At 52.3% G+C, this 18,553-nt stretch overlaps 1 protein-coding gene across 1 annotated transcript in view; it reads left to right on the top strand.

Annotated features, from left to right (window-relative positions):
• Window positions 1-18,553, top strand: part of LOC142243992 (SCO-spondin-like) — a 476,497-nt gene that overhangs the window by 389,913 nt on the left and 68,031 nt on the right. The window contains 6 exon segments of the mRNA XM_075316177.1: window positions 3,272-3,484; window positions 3,563-3,724; window positions 3,809-3,925; window positions 11,991-12,129; window positions 12,215-12,417; window positions 16,089-16,259. Of these exon segments, the coding sequence (XP_075172292.1) occupies window positions 3,272-3,484; window positions 3,563-3,724; window positions 3,809-3,925; window positions 11,991-12,129; window positions 12,215-12,417; window positions 16,089-16,259 (1,005 nt within the window).

Below are 18,553 nucleotides of genomic sequence, written 5' to 3' on the forward strand. Positions count from 1 at the left end.
AGGGCTAGATGTTCCAACCGAGATGTGGAGCAGCACAGACCAGAGGTGATGATGTAGCAGTGCTGGATGTGGATTGTTGTAGGTTTCTGGTATCACAGAGACAGCAGAGTTGTAAGTGGGGCAGCCACCACCGAGAATAGCTGAGATTATATAGCAATCAGGTAGAGTGAATCAGCGGAGTATAGTGTGACACCCCTGGACTATCAGGTCGCCACAGGATATTGCACAACCTGCCCTCCCGTGCAATATCCACCGCCTTCTTGGTTATGGGTCCCCAACTATATGGTGTTGCTTACATCAGCTAATCAAAATCCTAGGTACACTCTGCACCACACCCACCAGAAACACCAGTGGACGGCCTGAGTGGAATAGGGTCGCCCACTTGGGGGGTTGGTTAGGGGAGGTCAGGAGTATCAGGAGGGAGAGAAGTAGTTTGGAAGTGAAGGAGAGAGGAAGTCAGGAGCAGGGCTCCTAGGTAGTTATCTAGGTGACAGACGGTGGTCTGGGCCTAGAGGAGCTGGACCCCCGGTCGCAGGGGATCGTGGCAAGGGGCACGGAACTGTCGAGGAAGACAGCCGGTGGCCTTGCACCATCACCGGGCTGGGACTAGGTCACGACGGGGTACGTGGACCCTAGGTCAGGGTATAGCTTCAGGCAACCTGACAATTTACCCGACGAGAATGGAGCCTTCAAAATCCACTCTCCACCCGCTCCAAAATCGGGGTACTAGTGCAACGAGGGGGATAGGACTTTCCAAACAAACGGTCCAGGAAATCCCAAGCGTGAACCCTGAGAGCAAGCTCCCACACCATAGTGGGGAGCGGGACCCGGCAAATTCCATACTACCGAGACCAACAGAGAAGTAAACTTAGTGCCAGGAGGCAGGTTACGGATCATCAGGCAGCACCATCGGGGACGGGACCCGAACTAGCTCCCCTCAGCGGCAGCGGTGTCCAGAACTTTCGTTTATCCAGTTGTCGGTGTCAGCTTTATGGACTGCGTGAGTACGCAAGTGACACATTCGCTCCCAACGGCACTCCCCCCTCACCATCACAGAGTTCCGGGGTATCCCCCCTACCCGTGGAGGGTTCTAACACCTGGCTGCCCCATTCCATCACCCCCGGGTACTCCCAACTGCAGCGGTGGTACTCCACCTTACCACACACCACGGGTGGTGTCACGAACTGTATCACAATCCCCTGTAAATACCCCCTTCATTAGAGTGGCCGCACGACCCACGGGTCCGGAGACCCCTCGAGCCACTGCGGATCTGGATCCGAGCAGCCCGGCTGCTGACACAGGGGCGGCACAATAGCAGCACTGAGCCCAGTAGTAGCTGATTGCAGGATACTCAGGAGCAGCTGAGGAGGGGATTATACCCCTGGCTGGAGCAGGACCACATGGAAGAAGGCTCAACTCCTGGAGAGCGTGTGGCAGTCCAGTGCAGTACTACCTGAGAACTCTGGGGGTGCACAGCCCATGAGCCGCCGTTATAGGTCTTCCATAATCTCCTCAGAGGTGTATAGTTACAGTGCCTACAAGTAGTCTTCAACCCCCTGCAGATTTAGCAGGTTTGATAAGATGCAAATAAGTTAGAGCCTGCAAACTTCAAACAAGAGCAGGATTTATTAACAGATGCATACATCTTACAAACCAACAAGTTTTGTTGCTCAGTTAAATTTTAATACATTTTCAACATAAAAGTGTGGGTCAATTATTATTCAACCCCTAGGTTTAATATTTTGTGGAATAACCCTTGTTTGCAATTACAGCTAATAATCGTCTTTTATAAGACCTGATCAGGCTGGCACAGGTCTCTGGAGTTATCTTGGCCCACTCCTCCATGCAGATCTTCTCCAAGTTATCTAGGTTCTTTGGGTGTCTCATGTGGACTTTAATCTTGAGCTCCTTCCACAGGTTTTCAATTGGGTTAAGGTCAGGAGACTGACTAGGCCACTGCAACACCTTGATTTTTTCCCTCTTGAACCAGGCCTTGGTTTTCTTGGCTGTGTGCTTTGGGTCGCTGTCTTGTTGGAAGATGAAATGACGACCCATCTTAAGATCCTTGATGGAGGAGCGGAGGTTCTTGGCCAAAATCTCCAGGTAGGCCGTGCTATCCATCTTCCCATGGATGCGGACCAGATGGCCAGGCCCCTTGGCTGAGAAACAGCCCCACAGCATGATGCTGCCACCACCATGCTTGACTGTAGGGATGGTATTCTTGGGGTCGTATGCAGTGCCATCCAGTCTCCAAACGTCACGTGTGTGGTTGGCACCAAAGATCTCGATCTTGCTCTCATCAGACCAGAGAACCTTGAACCAGTCTGTCTCAGAGTTCTCCAAGTGATCATGAGCAAACTGTAGACAAGCCTTGACATGACGCTTTGAAAGTAAAGGTACCTTACGGGCTCGTCTGGAACGGAGACCACTGCTGTGGAGTACGTTACTTATGGTATTGACTGAAACCAATGTCCCCACTGCCATGAGATCTTCCCGGAGCTCCTTCCTTGTTGTCCTTGGGTTAGCCTTGACTCTTCGGACAAGCCTGGCCTCGGCACGGGTGGAAACTTTCAAAGGCTGTCCAGGCCGTGGAAGGCTAACAGTAGTTCCATAAGCCTTCCACTTCCGGATGATGCTCCCAACAGTGGAGACAGGTAGGCCCAACTCCTTGGAAAGGGTTTTGTACCCCTTGCCAGCCTTGTGACCCTCCATGATCTTGTCTCTGATGGCCTTGGAATGCTCCTTTGTCTTTCCCATGTTGACCAAGTATGAGTGCTGTTCACAAGTTTGGGGAGGGTCTTAATTAGTCAGAAAAGGCTGGAAAAAGAGATAATTAATCCAAACATGTGAAGCTCATTGTTCTTTGTGCCTGAAATACTTCTTAATACTTTAGGGGAACCAAACAGAATTCTTGTGGTTTGAGGGGTTGAATAATAAATGACCCTCTGAATAAACTTTTCACAATTTAAAAAAAAAAAAAAGAAATAACATTCTTTTTTGCTGCGTTTCACACTTCCAGGCTGATCTACAGTCCAAATGTCACAATGCCAAGTTAATTCCGAATGTGTAAACCTGCTAAATCTGCAGGGGGTTGAATACTACTTGAAGGCACTGTATAATGGGGGCAGATGGGTCAGTGTGGTGTAACTATAATGGGGACAGACGGATCAGTGAGGGGATATTATTCCCACTATCTCCAGGAGCCGGAGTTCCACAGACATTGCACCTATCCCTGTGTATTGCTCATGTCTTCATGGCCCTTTCCCCACAGGTGGAGTGGTCCACAGTGAGTGGTCAGAGTGGTCCTCGTGTAGCCCCTGCCTCCCATCCCCTCACAATCACACCGGGGCCCCTGCGCTCTTCTCAGTCCAGCAGAGACATCGTTTGTGTCTCAATGTCCAGAGTAGCTTCCTATGGAGCGGAGAGTCCCCGCAGTGTCTGGAGGAGATGACAGAGGAGAGACTGTGCCCGGACATCTGTAATGGTATGCACTCCAATATCCTCACACGTATCTTTGCATGTGGGGGTCCTCAGTATCATAACACCCCTCTCTCCATCATAGATCTGTGTGTGTGGAGTGAGTGGGGGGAGTGGAGCCCCTGCCGGGAGCCCTGCAGTGGTGGCTTCCGCTCCAGATGGCGTCATGTCCACCACCCACTAGACAGCAAAGGGTGTCCAGGACCGCGGTTTCAGTCTGAGAGCTGTAACACAGCAGCGTGCCCAGGTAAGTGCCAGGGTGCAGACACTGCCTTATTCTGACCTGCTCCAGGATGACCAATACTGACGACCATGTACCCCTGTAATGTAGGAGAGAATTGTGAGGACCGGGGGAAGACGCTCAAGAATTCATGTGCCAACCAGTGTCCACGTGCCTGTGCCGACCTGTGGGATCATGTAGAGTGTCTGCAGGACCAGTGCCGAACAGGTACGGTACCACCTAATGTCTGCTGTGTCCTGGTGTCGACTGACATATCTGACCTCTGTGCTGGTGATGATACTGATATCTGCTGTGTCCTGGTATCGGTGGACATACCTGACCTCTGTGCCGGTGATGATACTGATATCTGCTGTGTCCTGGTGTCTGTGGACATACCTGACCTCTGTGCCCGTGATGATACTGATATCTGCTGTGTCCTGGTATCGGTGGATGTTACACCTCGTGGCTCTCCTGTGGCAAGGAATGAGACAGTCTCCTTGCCTGCCACGAGCGCTCCTACTCAGCAGCGCCGAAGGTCTGCCAGACTGCAGGAGAAACCTCCTCAGAGAGGCAGCACGAGGGTGACACCTAGTGGTACTCCTGTTGCAAGAGATGAGGTGGTCTCCCATTCCTTGCCTGCCGCAGCTCCTCCTGCTCAGCAGCCTCGAAGGTCTGTGAGGTTGCGCAATGTGCAGAGGTTTGCTGTTCAGGGAAGCAGTGAGACTCCCGTTATCTCTACACATTATGAGACCGAGGATCCCGCCTCTATTTCCCAGAGGCAGGAGGGTGAGCATGTGCTATGCTTGGTGGATCCTGATTCGCCCACTGACGTCACACGGCTTGATGACAAGGCTGGTGACGTGGTGAATCCTGACTGGCCAGGCTGGGATGTCGTGGATCCTGATTGGGTCAAGTCCGTCATCTCCGCCTCGCGCCCGCCCTTGGCTGGAGCCACACCTCCTTAAAAGCTCCTCCTGCCATCATGGCGGCGCGCGACCGTCCTTCTATGTTTGGATGTCTGGCAGCGTGCTGCCACGCCACTGCTCAGGCATTACTGTCTCTTGTGGGCTTGGCCCTTGCTGCTCCGGCAGTACCTCGTTTGCAGGCCGTGTTCCTGCCTTGCTGCTCCGGCAGTACCCCCGTCAACAGGCCGTGTTCCTGTCCCAGGTGAGCTCCTCAAGTCTCCATTGGACTCACCTGGTTATTGAAAGCACACGTGCGTGAGCACCTCTGTGCTACCCTCGTGCCATATTCTCGTGACTTCCACTGGCACACGTGCGTGGGCACCTCTGTGCTTCCCCGTGCAACAGGTACACCGAGCCGTGAGATCTGTGCCATACAACCCTCAGGGGTTAGGGCAGATCGGTGTACATAGATCGTCTGTGACATTCCAGACGATCGCTAGCAGCAACCCGCTCACTCTTCACCCACCATAGCGGCGGTCCCTTACACCGCACAGTGGACCTTGACCGGCGGAAGCAGTCCATTTCCCATCTTGGCACGCTTCCCCGGGTCCCCCTCGTAACATTACGGTCGCGCCAAAGGTCTGGCTATGGCTGAAGAGCAGCAGCAGTTGCTGCGTTATGTGCAGCAGTTGGAGTCACGATTGGCAGCAGTGGAGCAGTCTTCCTCCGATAAGACTACTCTGACGACAGTCGCCACCCAGGCGGCTACCCAGGCTGTGCTATTGGGCGGAAGGTCTCCTCGCCTTGCGCTTCCAGAGCGCTTTAGCGGCAACAGCTCTGAGTGCCGTGGGTTTATAAACCAGGTTACCACCTACTTAGAGCTGTCCGCGACTCTTTACGCTACCGAGAAGGCGAAGGTAGCCTTCGTCCAGTCCCTGCTCACAGGGAGAGCGCTGAAGTGGTCCACGCCGTTGTGGGAGCGCGGAGATCGTGCGGTGAATAACTTAGCAGCTTATCTTGGGGCCATGAGAATGGTGTTCCTCGGGCCTCAAGTCACCCACGATTCCGCGCTGCGCCTCCTACGACTTCGGCAAGGGTCTGCTTCAGTCGGGGACTTTGCTGTACACTTTAGGACACTGGCCGCAGAGCTGGACTGGCCGGATAAGGTCCTTGTCCCTGTGTTTTGGGAGGGCCTGGCAGGGTTTGTCAAAGACGCACTGGCCACACGTGAGGTGCCTGCCACTTTAGAGTCCTTGATTCAGGTTGCCTCTCGCATAGACATCCGCCAGGCGGAGCGAAGGCTCGAGGTCTCTTCAGCACCCACGTCTTCTCGGCCTAAAAAGCGTCTGACTCCCGTCTTCCATCAGACAGCTCCCCCAGCCAGTCCTGTAGGCGACTCCGTGGAGTCAATGGAAGTGTCCAAGGTGGTCTCCTCTGCCCCAGGTTCTCGGTCTTGTGTCATCTGCTTTTCCTGTGGGCAGAGGGGACACATAGCTACCCTATGTCCCAAACCGTCGGGAAAAGACAGCGTCTAGTTTCTATCAGAGGGGGGACTCTAGACGCTACTTCTCCCTCTAGGTTGACTATCAGCGCCCAGTTGCAGTTCGGCACTACTCTCTTCTCTGCCCTGGCTTGCTTGGACTCAGGCGCTGAAGGCAATTTCATCTCGACCTCCCTGGCAACCCGATACTCAGTTCCCCTGGTTCTGTTGCCCAAGCCACTCAGGGTCCGGGTAGTCGACGGGTCCATACTACTAGATCCTATCACCCAGATCACCATCCCTCTCAGGATGGATGTACCACCGGGACACCATGAGCAGGTGTCCTTCCTGGTGCTTCCAGGGGGGACGGATGAGATACTACTGGGTCTTCCCTGGTTGAGACAGCATGCTCCTATACTCAACTGGGCAACAGGGGAGATCTCATCCTGGGCAGGATCCTGTAGAGAGGTCCTCAGGGAATACTGAGGGGCCGGGTTTACCGACACCTTATGAGGCCTACAGGGATGTTTTTTCCAAAAGGGCCGCAGATACTCTTCCTCCCCACCGGCCATATGATTGCCGAATAGACCTGAAGCCAGGCTCCGAGCCCCCTAGGGGCAGAGTGTATCCACTCTCTGCTCCAGAGACGGAGGCTATGTCCAAATATATTCAGGACAGCCTGGCGAAGGGGTTCATTCGCAAGTCTATTTCACCGGCTGGTGCAGGGTTCTTTTTTGTGCAGAAGAAGGAAGGGGATCTGCGCCCCTGTATCGATTACAGGGGATTAAATGCAATCACAATCAAGAACAAATACCCTTTGCCCCTCATTACTGAGCTATTTGATCGATTCCGCGGGGCAAAGGTCTTCACAAAGCTGGATCTACGCGGGGCGTATAATCTAGTGCGAGTCCGAAAGGGCGATGAGTGGAAGACCGCCTTTAACACCAGGGACGGTCACTACGAGTATCTAGTAATGCCCTTCGGACTCTGCAATGCCCCCGCCGTATTTCAAGACTTTGTGAATGACATTTTCCGGGATTTGTATCTTTCCGTGGTTGCATACCTGGATGACATTCTTATCTTCTCACCCGATCTTACCACCCATCGGAGGGATGTCATCCGAGTACTTAAGAGGCTCCGCACCCATTCGCTATATGCTAAGCTGGAAAAGTGCGTTTTTGAACGGGAATCCTTGCCGTTCCTGGGGTACATCGTGTCCAGTCAGGGGTTAGCAATGGATCCGGGGAAGTTGGAGACAGTGATGAACTGGCCTGAGCCCCGCTCGCTGAAGGCGATCCAGCGATTCTTGGGGTTTATCAATTATTATCGCCAGTTCATTCCCAACTTCTCGACGGTGGCAGCACCCATCATTGCCCTTACCCGCAAGGGCGCTAATCCGAAAGCATGGACACGAGAAACGGTAGAGGCATTTCACAATCTCAAAACTCACTTCTCCAGAGCTCCCATCCTTCATCGTCCAGACATCTCCAAACCCTTCCTACTGGAGGTAGACGCCTCTTCGGTCGGTGCAGGTGCAGTCCTGTACCAGAAAAACGAACGAGGAAGGAAGCATCCTTGTTTCTTTTTCTCCAAGACCTTTTCTCCGGCCGAGAGGAACTACTCCATAGGGGATAGGGAGTTACTGGCGATGAAACTAGCATTCCAGGAATGGCGGCATCTCCTGGAGGGTGCGAAGCATCCATTTGAGGTATATTCTGACCACAAAAACCTCACATACCTCCAGACAGCACAACGCCTGAACCCAAGGCAGGCCCGTTGGTCTTTATTCTTCTCCCGGTTCCGCTTTATTATCCGCCACCTGGCCGGTGAGAAGAACGTACGGGCCGATGCCTTGTCACGTTGTATGGTTGTGTTGGAGGAGGACGAGGAGGAGCCTCGTCTTATACTACCCCCGGACAGCTTGAGAATGGTCACTCCCACTTCTTTGGACCAGGTGCCACCTGGCAAAACCCTCGTTCCCCCTGAACTACGGAACGAGGTGCTATCGTGGGCCCATGCCTCCAAGGTCGGGGGTCACTTTGGGGTCAAAAGGACCAGAGACCTGGTGACCAGGCATTATTGGTGGCCGAGACTACCCCAGGACATACAGGAGTATGTGGGAGCCTGTATGTCGTGTGCTCGGAATAAGCCATCCCGGCAGAGACCGGCAGGTCTTCTTCACCCACTGCCAGTGCCGGATCGTCCCTGGGAAGTGGTAGGGATGGACTTCCTGGGAGATCTGCCCAAGTCAGCAGGGCACAAGGTCGTATGGGTCATCACGGACCACTTCTCTAAAATGGTCCACTTTGTGCCTCTCCCACGACTCCCGACGTCACGTGCTCTCGCCACCTTGTTCATTCGGCATGTATTTAGGTTGCATGGCATGCCTGACAAGGTGGTGAGCGACCGGGGTCCCCAGTTCGCGTCTCGCTTCTGGAGAGAGCTCTGTAAGCTCCTGCAGATAGAGCTGAACATCTCCTCCGCATACCATCCCGAGACCAATGGACTAGTGGAGAGGACTAATCAAACCTTGGTAACTTACCTCCGCCATTTTATCTCCGCGCATCACGACAACTGGGCTAACCTCCTTCCTTGGGCCGAATTTGCCATTAACATTTCGGTCCATGAATCCTCTGGCCAGACTCCGTTCCTACTCAATAACGGACAACATCCCAGAATCCCGGTTCCGATGCCCATTACGTCACCCGATACTAGAGTGGAGGATTGGGCGACCAAGGCCCGGGAGATCTGGGATGACACCCAAGAGGCTCTTAAGAGGGCTAAAGACCGGATGGTGACAACGGCTGATGTCCGCCGTCGCCCTGCACCATCCTTCGCCCCTGGTGACCTAGTATGGCTGTCCTCTAAGAATGTTAACCTACGGGTACAGGCAGCCAAATTCGCCCCTAGGTATCTGGGTCCATTTAAGGTACTACAGCAGGTAAACCCGGTGGCATACCGACTCCAGCTCCCTCCACGCTGGGCTATAGCCAACACCTTTCACGTGTCCCTCCTGAAACCCGTACGACTTAATAAATTCTCGGGGTCCCTGCTGGCTCAAACAGACTCCCCGTCCGACGACCCTGAGGTGGCAAAAATTGTGGAGACAAAAGTCATACAGGGCAAGAGGTACTACCTCGTGGAGTGGGCCGGTCGTGGTCCGGAGCATAGATCCTGGGAGTTGGAGGATCATATCCGCGCCCCGGGGTTGATAGCGGCCTTCGAGCACGGGCAGGGGGGGGCCTAGACGGGGGGTAATGTTACACCTCGTGGCTCTCCTGTGGCAAGGAATGAGACAGTCTCCTTGCCTGCCACGAGCGCTCCTACTCAGCAGCGCCGAAGGTCTGCCAGACTGCAGGAGAAACCTCCTCAGAGAGGCAGCACGAGGGTGACACCTAGTGGTACTCCTGTTGCAAGAGATGAGGCGGTCTCCCATTCCTTGCCTGCCGCAGCTCCTCCTTCTCAGCAGCCTCGAAGGTCTGTGAGGTTGCGCAATGTGCAGAGGTTTGCTGTTCAGGGAAGCAGTGAGACTCCCGTTATCTCTACACATTATGAGACCGAGGATCCCGCCTCTATTTCCCAGAGGCAGGAGGGTGAGCATGTGCTATGCTTGGTGGATCCTGATTCGCCCACTGACGTCACACGGCTTGATGACAAGGCTGGTGACGTGGTGAATCCTGACTGGCCAGGCTGGGATGTCGTGGATCCTGATTGGGTCAAGTCCGTCATCTCCGCCTCGCGCCCGCCCTTGGCTGGAGCTACACCTCCTTAAAAGCTCCTCCTGCCATCATGGCGGCGCGCGACCGTCCTTCTATGTTTGGATGTCTGGCAGCGTGCTGCCACGCCACTGCTCAGGCATTACTGTCTCTTGTGGGCTTGGCCCTTGCTGCTCCGGCAGTACCTCGTTTGCAGGCCGTGTTCCTGCCTTGCTGCTCCGGCAGTACCCCCGTCAACAGGCCGTGTTCCTGTCCCAGGTGAGCTCCTCAAGTCTCCATTGGACTCACCTGGTTATTGAAAGCACACGTGCGTGGGCACCTCTGTGCTACCCTCGTGCCATATTCTCGTGACTTCCACTGGCACACGTGCGTGGGCACCTCTGTGCTTCCCCGTGCAACAGGTACACCGAGCCGTGAGATCTGTGCCATACAACCCTCAGGAATTAGGGCAGATCGGTGTACATAGATCGTCTGTGACATTCCAGACGATCGCTAGCAGCAACCCGCTCACTCTTCACCCACCATAGCGGCGGTCCCTTACACCGCACAGTGGACCTTGACCGGCGGAAGCAGTCCATTTCCCATCTTGGCACGCTTCCCCGGGTCCCCCTCGTAACAGGTGGACATACCTGACCTCTGTGCTGGTGATGATACTGATATCTGCTGTGTCCTGGTGTCCGTGGACATACCTGACCTCTGTGCCGGTGATGATATTGATATCTGCTGTGTCCTGGTGTCTGTGGACATACCTGACCTCTGTGCCGGTGATGATACTGATATCTGCTGTGTCCTGGTGTCTGTGGACATACCTGACCTCTGCTGGTATTGATACTGATATCTGCTGTGTCCTGGTGTCTGTGGACATACCTGACCTCTGCTGGTGATGATACTGATATCTGCTGTGTCCTGGTGTCTGTGGACATACCTGACCTCTGTGCCGGTGATGATACTGATATCTGCTGTGTCCTGGTGTCTGTGGACATACCTGACCTCTGTGCCGGTGATGATACTGATATCTGCTGTGTCCTGGTGTCTGTGGACATACCTGACCTCTGTGCCGGTGATGATACTGATATCTGCTGTGTCCTGGTGTCTGTGGACATACCTGACCTCTGCTGGTGATGATACTGATATCTGCTGTGTCCTGTGTCTGTGGACATACCTGACCTCTGCTGGTGATGATACTGATATCTGCTGTGTCCTGGTGTCCGTGGACATACCTGACCTCTGTGCCGGTGATGATACTGATATCTAATGTGTCCTGGTGTCTGTGGACATACCTGACCTCTGCTGGTGATGATACTGATATCTGCTGTGTCCTGGTGTCTGTGGACATACCTGACCTCTGCTGGTGATGATACTGATATCTGCTGTGTCCTGGTGTCCGTGGACATACCTGACCTCTGCTGGTGATGATACTGATATCTGCTGTGTCCTGGTGTCTGTGGACATACCTGACCTCTGCTGGTATTGATACTGATATCTGCTGTGTCCTGGTGTCTGTGGACATACCTGACCTCTGTGCCGGTGATGATACTGATATCTGCTGTGTCCTGGTGTCTGTGGACATACCTGACCTCTGTGCCGGTGATGATACTGATATCTGCTGTGTCCTGGTGTCTGTGGACATACCTGACCTCTGCTGGTGATGATACTGATATCTGCTGTGTCCTGTGTCTGTGGACATACCTGACCTCTGCTGGTGATGATACTGATATCTGCTGTGTCCTGGTGTCCGTGGACATACCTGACCTCTGCCGGTGATGATACTGATATCTGCTGTGTCCTGGTGTCTGTGGACATACCTGACCTCTGCTGGTGATAATACTGATATCTGCTGTGTCCTGGTGTCTGTGGACATACCTGACCTCTGCTGGTGATGATACTGATATCTAATGTGTCCTGGTGTCCGTGGACATACCTGACCTCTGCTGGTGATGATACTGATATCTGCTGTGTCCTGGTGTCTGTGGACATACCTGACCTCTGTGCCGGTGATAATACTGATATCTGCTGTGTCCTGGTGTCTGTGGACATACCTGACCTCTGCTGGTGATGATACTGATATCTAATGTGTCCTGGTGTCCGTGGACATACCTGACCTCTGTGCTGGTGATGATACTGATATCTGCTGTGTCCTGGTGTCTGTGGACATATCTGACCTCTGCTGGTGATCATCTCCTCTCCGTTAGGTTGTCGCTGTCCGGATGGTTGGCTCCTGCAGGATAAGCGGTGTGTGCCCATAGTGGACTGTCGCTGCGGCCTGCCCACCGCAGACCTCATGGTGGAGTATGAGCCAGGAGACACGGTGCTCCTCGACTGTAACAACTGGTAGGTGACAGGCAAGTGGCCGTCCGTGTAATACTTGTGACGTGTAAGATCTGTATCTCCAGTCATCCTCATCCTCGCTCCTCAGCACCTGTGTGAACGGGTCCTTCTCTTGCACGGACGTGCTGTGCCCTGTGTATGGACCCTGGTCTGACTGGAGCCCCTGCTCCGTTACATGTGGAGGTGGCCACCGGTGGAGGAATCGCACCTGTACAGAAGAAGGTCCAGGAGAGGTCACCTGTGGTAGTGAGACCCACGAGGAGGAGGAGTGTAACCGCCCAGCATGTCCAGGTAATCACGCGACAGTCTCCTCTACACCATCTCCAGGTCTGCGCACTGCTTCGTGGGTGCTGTGTACATTGTGCTCTGCGATTGTGTGTATATATATATATATATACACACAATCTCCAGGTCTGCGCATTTCTCCGCGGGTGCTGTGTATTTAAGAGAGTGTAAGGCTCAGCCACACCAGACCTGCAAATCCACTGTGTATGAAATGCAATGGTTAAAGTTTGTTATGGTGTAATGTGTTCAAACAGCCACTAGGTGGCCACAGTGTGTAAGCTGCTTCCCTGGCGCTCCCGTGCTGGAGGGGGTTAGTGAAGGGGAGGGGCTTATTTTGAAATATATCAGTTAGAAGTTGGTCAGAGTGAGGAGAGTCCCTGAGGGAGAGGAGTAGACGGCGTCTGTGAGAGGAGAGTCGCGGAGGGAGAGGAGCAGACGGCGTCTGTGAGGGGAGAGTCCCTGAGGGAGAGGAGCATACGGCGTCTGTGAGAGGAGAGTCCCTGAGGGAGAGGAGCAGACGGCGTCTGTGAGAGGAGAGTTCTTGAGGGAGAGGAGCAGACTGCTTCTGTGAGAGGAGAGTCCCTGAGGGAGAGGAGCAGACGGTGTCTGTGAGAGGAGAGTCCCTGAGGGAGAGGAGCAGACTGTGTCTGTGAGAGGAGAGTCCCTGAGGGAGAGGAGCAGACTGCGTCTGTGAGAGGAGAGTCCCTGAGGGAGAGGAGCAGACTGCGTCTGTGAGAGGAGAGTCCCTGAGGGAGAGGAGCAGACGGCGTCTGTGAGAGGAGAGTTCTTGAGGGAGAGGAGCAGACTGCTTCTGTGAGAGGAGAGTCCCTGAGGGAGAGGAGCAGACGGTGTCTGTGAGAGGAGAGTCCCTGAGGGAGAGGAGCAGACTGTGTCTGTGAGAGGAGAGTCCCTGAGGGAGAGGAGCAGACTGCGTCTGTGAGAGGAGAGTCCCTGAGGGAGAGGAGCAGACTGCGTCTGTGAGAGGAGAGTCCCTGAGGGAGAGGAGCAGACTGCGTCTGTGAGAGGAGAGTCCCGGAGGGAGAGGAGCAGACTGTGTCTGTGAGCGATGTGGTGGAGGAAAACCCCAACTTTAATTTGGCGTGACCTTCTGTGTTGAATACGGGTGCTGGACGCGTAGTGCTGCCCGGGTGGTGGCTGTTCCTTGGTGGATACCTAACGAACCCCCCCCCCTCCTTCCCTCCAGTCAGCGAAAGGTCAGTGTGCTCTTGAGAGAAGAGCAGGTCCTGACTGACCGGAGAGATGGTTGATTCTGCCGTGAATAATGAAGCTGAAGGAGAGGAAGAGGAGCTTAGAGACCCCAACAGGAGCCAGAGTACCAGGGAAGCGGTCTGCCGGCAAAATGTATGAATTATCCTTTGTTAATGGTAACCCCTCTGGAGAACAAGAATGTGCATAATGTGCCGCCTCAGTCGAGAGAAAAAAACTGTATTTGAAGTTGACAAGTAAAGAAGTTTGGTTGAGAGAAGCAGTGACCGTGTCAGCGATGGTGACGCCTGAAGAAAAAGTATGCGTATTACTGTATGGCACTAAAGTGGAGATCGGGGTACAGAGGAAGAACACTGGGCTGCAGCCGAACAGTGTCTCTGCCCCGATTAAGGGGGCCCCCGACCGCCCCTATACCATGTACATTGTGCTCTGCCCCCGACTAACCAGGCCCCCGACCACCCCTATACCATGTACATTGTGCTCTGCCCCAACTAAGGGGGTCCCCGACCGCCCCTATACCATGTACACTGTGCTCTGCCCCCGACCGCCCCTACAACATGTACACTGTGCTCTGCCCCCGACCGCCCCTATACCATGTACACTGTGCTCTGCCCCCGACTAACCAGGCTCCCGACCGCCCCTATAACATGTACACTGTGCTCTGCCCCCGACTAACCAGGCCCCCGACTGCTCCTATGCCATGTACACTGTGCTCTGCCCCCGACCGCCCCTACAACATGTACACTGTGCTCTGCCCCCGACCGCCCCTAAAACATGTACACGGTGCTCTGCCCCTGACCACCCCTAGATGTACACTGTACTCTGCCCCCGACTAACCAGGCCCCCGACCGCCCCTATGCCATGTACACTGTGCTCTGCCCCGACCGCCCTTATACCATGTACACTGTGCTCTGCCCCCGACTAACCAGGCCCCCGACCGCCCCTATGCCAGGTACACTGTGCTCTGCCCCCGACCGCCCCTATACCATGTACACTGTGCTCTGCCCCCGACTAACCAGGCCCCCGACCGCCCCTATGCCATGTACACTGTGCTCTGCCCCCGACTAACCAGGCCCCCGACCGCCCCTATGCCATGTACACTGTGCTCTGCCCCCGACTAACCAGGCCCCTGACCGCCCCTATACCATGTACACTGTGCTCTGCCCCCGACTAACCAGGCCCCCGATTTCCCCTACACCATGTACACTGTGCCTGCCCCCGACCGCCGCTACAGCATGTACACTGTTCTCTGCCCCCAACTAACCAGGCCCCCGACCGCCCCTATACCATGTACATTGTGCTCTGCCCCCGACTAACCAGGCCCCCGACCGCCCCTATACCATGTACATTGTGCTCTGCCCCCGACTAACCAGGCCCCCGACCACCCCTATACCATGTACATTGTGCTCTGCCCCAACTAAGGGGGTCCCCGACCGCCCCTATACCATGTACACTGTGCTCTGCCCCCGACCGCCCCTACAACATGTACACTGTGCTCTGCCCCCGACCGCCCCTATACCATGTACACTGTGCTCTGCCCCCGACTAACCAGGCTCCTGACCGCCCCTATAACATGTACACTGTGCTCTGCCCCCGACTAACCAGGCCCCCGACTGCTCCTATGCCATGTACACTGTGCTCTGCCCCCGACCGCCCCTACAACATGTACACTGTGCTCTGCCCCCGACCGCCCCTACAACATGTACACTGTGCTCTGCCCCCGACCGCCCCTACAACATGTACACGGTGCTCTGCCCCCGACCACCCCTAGATGTACACTGTACTCTGCCCCCGACTAACCAGGCCCCCGACCGCCCCTATACCATGTACACTGTGCTCTGCCCCGACCGCCCTTATACCATGTACACTGTGCTCTGTCCCCGACTAACCAGGCCCCCGACCGCCCCTATGCCAGGTACACTGTGCTCTGCCCCCGACCGCCACTATACCATGTACACTGTGCTCTGCCCCCGACTAACCAGGCCCCCGACCGCCCCTATACCATGTACACTGTGCTCTGCCCCCGACTAACCAGGCCCCCGACCTCCCCTATACCATGTACACTGTGCTCTGCCCCCGACCGCCCCTACAGCATGTACACTGTGCTCTGCCCCCAACTAACCAGGCCCCCGACCGCCCCTATACCATGTACACTGTGCTCGGCCCCGACTAACCAGGCCCCCGACCACCCCTATACCATGTACACTGTGCTCTGCCCCCGACTAACCAGGCCCTCGACCACCCTTATACCATGTACACTGTGCTCTGCCCCCGACTAACCAGGCCCCCGACTACCCCTATACCATGTACACTGTGCTCTGCACCCGACCGCCCCTATACCATGTACACTGTGCTCTGCACCCGACCGCCCCTATACCATGTACACTGTGCTCTGCGTTTTGCTCATTGTTCTGCTGACTTCCTCCCATTGTTACCTGGTTTTTCTTCAGTGGACTGTGTGCTCACTGACTGGTCAGAGTGGAGCACGTGCAGCGCCAGCTGTGGTGGAGGGACATCGGAGAGGAACAGGACTATCCTAGTAGCTGCAGATCCTGGAGGACAACCTTGCCCTGCACCCCTGAGACTGCACCGCACCTGCAACCCCCACAACTGCACCCCAGGTATAAGCGATGTTCTGCAAATATCCATATAATATATATGGGAGATGGGGTGCAGAGTGTCCATTAATGAGAAAAAAATGAACTTTTTTGAATTTATCAAATGGCTGCAAAGAGGGAAAAATTTAAAGGGGTCTGAATGCTTTCCGTACCCTCTGTATATACAGCCGCAGTACAAAGAGTAGTACAGTGTATATACAGCCGCAGTACATAGATCAGTATAGTGTATATACAAACGCAGTACATAGATCAGTATAGTGTATATACAGCCGCAGTACATAGATCAGTATAGTGTATATACAGCCGCAGTACATAGATCAGTATAGTGTATATACAGACGCAGTACATAGATCAGTATAGTGTATATACAGCCGCAGTACATAGATCAGTATAGTGTATATACAGCCGCAGTACATAGATCAGTATAGTGTATATACAGGTGCAGTACATAGATCAGTATAGTGTATATACAGGTGCAGTACATAGATCAGTATAGTGTATATACAGGTGCAGTACATAGATCAGTATAGTGTATATACAGCCGCAGTACATAGATCAGTATAGTGTATATACAGCCGCAGTACATAGATCAGTATAGTGTATATACAGGTGCAGTACATAGATCAGTATAGTGTATATACAGGTGCAGTACATAGATCAGTATAGTGTATATACAGGTGCAGTACATAGATCAGTATAGTGTATATACAGCCGCAGTACATAGATCAGTATAGTGTATATACAGCCGCAGTACATAGATCAGTATAGTGTATATACAGCCGCAGTACATAGATCAGTTTAGTGTATATACAGGTGCAGTACATAGATCAGTATAGTGTATATACAGCCGCAGTACATAGATCAGTATAGTGTATATACAGCCGCAGTACATAGATCAATATAGTGTATATACAGCCGCAGTACATAGATCAGTATAGTGTATATACAGCCGCAGTACATAGATTAGTATAGTGTATATACAGCCGCAGTACATAGATCAGTATAGTGTATATACAGCCGCAGTACATAGATCAGTATAGTGTATATACAGCCGCAGTACATAGATCAGTATAGTGTATTGTTAAAAATATACTCTTAAATATATTTTTCTTCAAATACGTGATAAGTGCATGAAAGAAAGAACTTCAAAAAATGTAAAAATATATGTATTTTACATCTGATAAAAATAGTTGCCAAATTATAAAGTTGCAGTTCAGTTACAGAAAGGAAAAATAATATTCTTCGTTAGCTTACATAAAAGAGTTCAATTAGTTCATACTAATCAATAGAAATATTCATCCATCTTTCCTTGGTTCCTGAATGGAATTATGCTGGAGACCTGACAGCCATGTCTTGCTTCGTGGAGGGCTGCATCTGCTTCAGCAGACTAACGACACATGTAAGAGTGTGTGAGAGAACCCCCCCTCCCACCGTGTCATATTATATACAGCTGTCCTAATCCATATAAGGTTATTCTGCTGAGCTCATGAGGTCACTCACTAGTAGCTTACAAAGGGCCTATACATATATATATATATATATATGTATGTATGTATGTATGTATGTATGTATGTATGTATGTATGTATGTATGTATGTATATATATATATATATATATATATATATATATATATATATATATATATATATATATATATATATATATATATATATATACACACACACACAAGACTGTGAAAGCAATTATCTATTCAATACGGACTCAAAATATTTATTCCTTATAAGAACTGTTATCAATAAGCTATGCCCTCCAATATAGACAGAATTGTGAACATTTATAATATGTCCTATTATAAAATGTTTGATAGTTAGATGTATTAATTTTAATGTTTTTACAATTCCCCCATGGAGGGGTAAATTATTATTATGTATGAAACCCCCAAAATTAATTAATACATCATTAAAATAACAAACCTTTTTTCCTTCTTTGGCAATAGTGGATTAATGTCAATAATAATGATTAATAATAATCAATTTGCATTATTCATGTTGTATGTCCACCAATATAATAATGTAGATTCATGTTATGGTAGGCCGTGACTGATAATCATATAAAATACATAATTATACTTTCCTAAAACTAAAAAGATGCAAAACAGATTCGGTCACCATCTGATGTCCTCTGGGATGATGTCTTCTTATATCCGATGTAATCTGGCATAAACACAGTCTTTTGAAATAGATCCTTTGATAAAAGATGAATGGTTATCAATTTGATACAGTCCCATATTGTTTATCATTGTTAGGTCCATAAACTTTATTCTTTATTGCAAAGT

This window comes from Anomaloglossus baeobatrachus, chromosome 6 (assembly GCF_048569485.1).
Source record: "Anomaloglossus baeobatrachus isolate aAnoBae1 chromosome 6, aAnoBae1.hap1, whole genome shotgun sequence".
Taxonomy (NCBI): domain Eukaryota; kingdom Metazoa; phylum Chordata; class Amphibia; order Anura; family Aromobatidae; genus Anomaloglossus; species Anomaloglossus baeobatrachus.